The following is a 4,974-nucleotide window of genomic DNA, read 5'->3' as shown; positions in this document are numbered from 1 at the left end:
AAGTAACGCAGAGCGGTGACACTGAGCGGTGCAGTCACTGGTCGTTCTCATAGTCAGCAGGATTCTTCCTCTTCAGCCTCTCAAACTCTTGCATGCCCCACGAGTACAGCAGGTAGGTGCCCAGGAAGGCTGGAAACGGAAAGGAAACACTGACACAGGGCACGGCACAGAGCAGCACGGGCTGCCCGCTGTGCTTCTACGGCAACACAGCCATGACACCTCGCTATAAAGCCCCATTGCCACCATAAAGCCCCACTGCCACCGTAAGGCCCCATTGCCACCATAAGGCTCCATTGCCACTATAAGACCCCACTGCCACAATAAAGCCTCATTGCCACTATAAGACCCCACTGCCACTACAAAGCCCCATTGCCACCATAAGACCCCATTGCTCACTGTGCCCCCCCGAGCTCCATCAGGCCCCCGCTCAGCCCCGCTCCTACTCACGGGGCGCCACCTTGAAGACCTGCGAGCTGAAGCGCCACCACACATTGGGCAGCCCGTCCGAGAAGACGTTGGGGATGGCGCGCTGCTCGAAGGGCGACAGGCTGTACGTGATGATGTGCCGCACCTGGGCCAGGTTCCCGAAGTGGATGCCCATGGCCGGACCGTGTCACCTTGTCACACCGCCCCGCTGCAGCGCGACTCAGAACGGAACCTCACATGCTGCTTCTGCTTCCTGGCGGCGAGGCGGCCCTTGGTCGCCATTGGTTGCAATGGGTGCGTTATCACTGCGCAGAGGATGCGCCCTCGGATCCATCACGTTTCTGATATGAGGTGATACGTTTCTGTAGCTGCCCCCATTACAGCTTCCACAGCCTGAATGCTTTGTCCTCCATTGACTTTTCCACACTCGTGATAAAGAGCGAATAACTTCACATCTCCGTGTTCGCTTCTGCTGAACCAGCTGCAGGGTGCGCAGCATCTTTAATCCCCTAAAAACGCCAAAACGCCCTAAAAACTGTGAGAAAAGGCACCACAGGGCGCTGCCAGGATCTGTCACTGCTGAAAGAGCCGCAGCCACAATGTGAAAGGAGGCGGCTTCAAATACACACACGTTTGGCAGAGCTCAGCTCCCATCATTTGGAATGGATCGGTGGGAGTGGCGTACATTCAGCAAGCAACCCTTTTTAAAGCCAATCAGACACAGCACCAAGCTGAGGCAGGACTTTGTTTGACGTGGAACCATTTCGCCTGGAGCCCTTGGTGAGATGAACCTCACACAGCGCCAAAGTCAGCACTATTTTTAGTTCAGCAGCTTCAGGCCAACGCAATGGGCAGAGCTGGGCTGTGTCAGGCAGCACCGCAGCTCCAGGCTCATGCCGAGGGACTAAAGCACGTCTGCTGCCCTGCCAGTGCCCTGTGAGCCATGTACAGTCCTTGGGCTCCGTGCTGTCCCCACCAGGCTGTGCTCCCAGCCTAAGCCCCACGGAGCCGTGTGAGTCATGATCTAATGTTAAGGGCTGGTAGAGAACGGGAGTTTACGCAACAACATGCTCACAAATTGTTTTAAAAGCTATTCTTCGCAACTAAAAAAACCCCCACACTCAAAACAGCACCATATTCTATTAAAAAATCCCTACCAAAAGCAGCCCCCTTTGTGTGAGCTGCAGCCAAAGCTCTCTTAGCATGAGTTGTTCTCATCCTGAAACAAGCATTTTCTGCAACATTCCTACTACAAGAAAAACACTGGGGGGGGGGGCTGGAAATTTGGAAAGGAAAAAGAATGAAATACTGAGAATAATTTTAACATGAGCCTTTCCTCTTATCCAGAAGCTTAACAGAAGTGCCATTACAAAGGATTTCTTTATATAAAGTAAGACTAGCAGACACTGAATTCAAGTGATATGTGTGATAGGCACTCATTTTATTTATTATTAAATCTGTACCAAAACAGCTTAAAATAGGCACCTGGTAGTTGAAACCACTTCTGTTCAAATGCAACATTATTCCAATAAAAAGATACTTACATTTATTTCCACATTCTAGAAAGCCCGAGTGGCTACAAAAACAGTGCTATTATATAAACACCCACTAATTAACTCCATGCTCCTATTCAGTTTGAAAGAGCCGTCAGAATTACACAAACACCACAAATATTCTGAGATTACAAAACACCTAAAGCAAGTGTGAAGCAGGTTAAGGTGCACCCCCTACCGACAAGTGCATTTAGTAGCTATCATGTCCTCGTATTCTTTGTAGACTATGGAGCCATCAGGCTCTATGGTCAGGACGCTCAGAGGGCTGTATTCAGCAGGAACACAGGAGGGCCTGGGAACAGAGGAGTCCAGTTTCTCATATATGAGGTTCTGCACCATTGTATGTACAGGTGAGCCATAACGGTGCCCAACCACCCTTGGACAGTCACCCTTGCAGTACTGAGGGCTGTATCTATGCGGTGCTATGATCCATTTGTCCCATTTTAACCGGCTGAAGCTTAAACGGAAGCTGTGAAGCTCGCACTCGTTTTGAGGAAACAGAAATTGTTTGAAATATTCACTCAGGTTTTGAGGCGGAGTTGCTGGAGCTTCCTTCAGATTCTCTTCCCTTCGATGCCTGGATGCCCTTTTAACCTGCGTGTTCTCTCTTCCTTTGTCACCTGTCACATCAGCAAACAGGCTGTTCCTCTGCCTGGGCCGCGCTGGGCTTTTCCTTCTGTGTCTAAGTGAGTTCCACCTGTGATAAGCTTGCTCGCTGGTATCGTTTAGGTAAAGAAGAAGAGAAGGGGGGACCAGAGCCATATTAATGAGATTATCCTGTTTAGTGTTATGTTGTGGGTTACCCATCAGACAAGTGAAGTTCACAGCCATATGAATATTCCTCCTGTTAGTAGCAATGAGAGGCTGCAGAAAAGAAGTCACATCAACCTCAATCCACTTGCGCTTTCTAACTTCAAAGTGCAGGCTAAAAGCTACAGAGTGTGAAATGCTGGGACATTCTTGGCTAGAAGAATCATGCTCCTTAACAGCCAAATGGCACGTGCTCGTAAAGGAAGAAGTGGGAACTGAGGTGTCAAATGAGTAGAGCAAGACAGACTTGAGTAAGTGCTCGAGAGCAGTAACACGGTCCAGGTTGAAGAGCAGATCCACTGAGTGAAGGTCTCCTGAAAAGAGAAACAAAGATCTTGCACAGTTAATGCATCTTGATTTGCCACCGGTACATAAATGCTCTGACATAGTGGATCACCAGAAATTGGTAAGCAGCAGAAGAAACCAATTTAGATGCCCATATTTTTATTATATGGAATGTCTACTTCAGTCAGAACCAAAACTTATCAACAAAACCAAGAAGGCCCAAGGTTTCTAAGAGGCACTGAGTGCAGTTAAGGAACAGCACACAAAGTTGGCAGTTCCAATGGGGAAAAAGGAACCAGAGCCTTTGGACTGTGCAGGAAACCATGAAATGATGTAAGTTCTAACGGGTGTGCTGCCATGTTCCCTTTAAAACTTTAGATTTTTAGCATTAGCTGCAGTTATTGTTCCTACTCACACATTCCTGACCAACAGCTGCCAGTGATGCTGACTAACAGCAAAGCAGAAAGTCATTTCTGTCAGTTTGCTTCTCTCTCATGAAACAGAATGACAGCTTCCAAGCTATTCTGAATGCATATTTCTGTCTCATTTGTCCCTACTGTAGTACACGCTGTTTGTTGTCATTTCCCATGATGTTATTTGTATTTACTGCAATTTCTGTCTCATTCTGAGGCTGATGAAGCCCCGTGCTGGCCTTCTCTCCAGGTGTAGAGCTGAATGCTCAGCACGCTGCTTCTTTTACTGCTCAGCACTGCTGCTTCTCTTACTGCTCAGCACTGCTGCTTTCCTGAGTTAGAGATTGTTCTTTGGTAGACACAAGTGCATTAAGTGATCTTCAAACACAGAGAAGCAAAGGGTTAAGAGTCAGATGTGGTCTCTGTGGATCTTAATAAACTTACAACTTTATGTTAATGATTTTTTTTATCTAAAGTTATGAATTTCAACATCAGCCTCCAAATTTGCTCCAAGTTGATTTGGATTCAGACCACTGCTTTAACTGCTGCTGTATTTAGGAGACATTGGCATGAGGCTGCCTGTTAAAAACCAAAACGCCTCCAGCAGCCTGTGCTGTAAATCACCTACCTGATCACCTACCTGTAATCAGGTCCCTGTGGCAGTGCTGGCACTCAGAACACGGGGTGAAAAGTCGAACAGTGTTATAGAGGTGGCTCTTGTGGGCCTTTGGGATTCCCTCCTTGGTGGCGTACATCTTATACAGCCTCTTCATGTACCGCAGGGCTCGGGAGTCCAGCTGGAGCCTGGGGGTCCCACGTTCCCAGCTCTGCCATCCCTGGTCGGACAGCACTTTGAGCAGGGGGGGCAGGAGCGCACAGCCTCGGCTCGCTCCCTTGGGCAGCCGCAGCAGCGGGTAGAGCTCGCGGAGCTCAGGAGCTCTCATAAGCCCGGAGCCCTTGTCTGGAGCTGCGCGACCCCTGGAGCGGGGGGAGCACTGGATGCTGAAAGAAAACCAGTGAATGCAGCAATAGAAACAAACGCAGACCCTCCAGGTACCCTCCATGCTCTTCAGAGCTGCAGCCTAACAACGCCTCCCCCAAAATATTCAAGAAAAAACGAACGCACACGAGTGCGAGCCCTTATATATGCTTCAGCTGTGACTCTAAAGGGAGGTTTCTTTGTGATTTGAAACCAAAGGGGAAGATCCGCAGCTGGCTGTGGAATCCACGTGCGTGTGTGTGCGGCCGGGCTGAGTCTCTGCACGTGGAAGCGTCTCACCAACAAACGCTGCTTCTCAGGGTTAAACTTCTCCACCTGGTGAAAACTGCAGTGCACCATGTTCGTGGATCAGCCCCCAGGGGGAGCCGGGAGCCCAAGTGATGCCGCCGGTCCGGCTGAGTGAGCGCGATCTGCCGGCACTCCGGTATCAGGGTGTTAGCTGTTAAAGGAAGTTCAGCAACAGCACCAGTTATCATTGCTAAATATA

General features: G+C 49.3%; 1 protein-coding gene across 1 annotated transcript; it reads right to left on the bottom strand.

Annotated features, from left to right (window-relative positions):
- Window positions 1-1,983: 1,983 nt before the first annotated feature.
- LOC146752878 (growth/differentiation factor 9-like) lies at window positions 1,984-4,664 on the bottom strand. The gene is made up of 2 exons (XM_085531020.1): window positions 4,128-4,664; window positions 1,984-3,103 (listed from the first exon to the last, which is right to left on the bottom strand). Exons 1-2 carry the CDS (start codon window positions 4,549-4,551, stop codon window positions 2,154-2,156), a joined length of 1,374 nt encoding a protein of 457 aa, XP_085387146.1. The 5' UTR covers window positions 4,552-4,664; the 3' UTR covers window positions 1,984-2,153.
- Between the last annotated feature and the right edge of the window lie 310 nt (window positions 4,665-4,974).

The sequence above is a fragment of the Coturnix japonica genome, unplaced genomic scaffold (assembly GCF_054131305.1).
Source record: "Coturnix japonica strain WE unplaced genomic scaffold, WE-NBRP24 Scf040, whole genome shotgun sequence".
In the NCBI taxonomy this organism is placed as follows: Eukaryota; Metazoa; Chordata; class Aves; order Galliformes; family Phasianidae; genus Coturnix; species Coturnix japonica.
The sequence above is the reverse complement of the archived record's forward strand: the minus strand, read 5'-3'. Positions and strand labels throughout refer to the sequence as shown.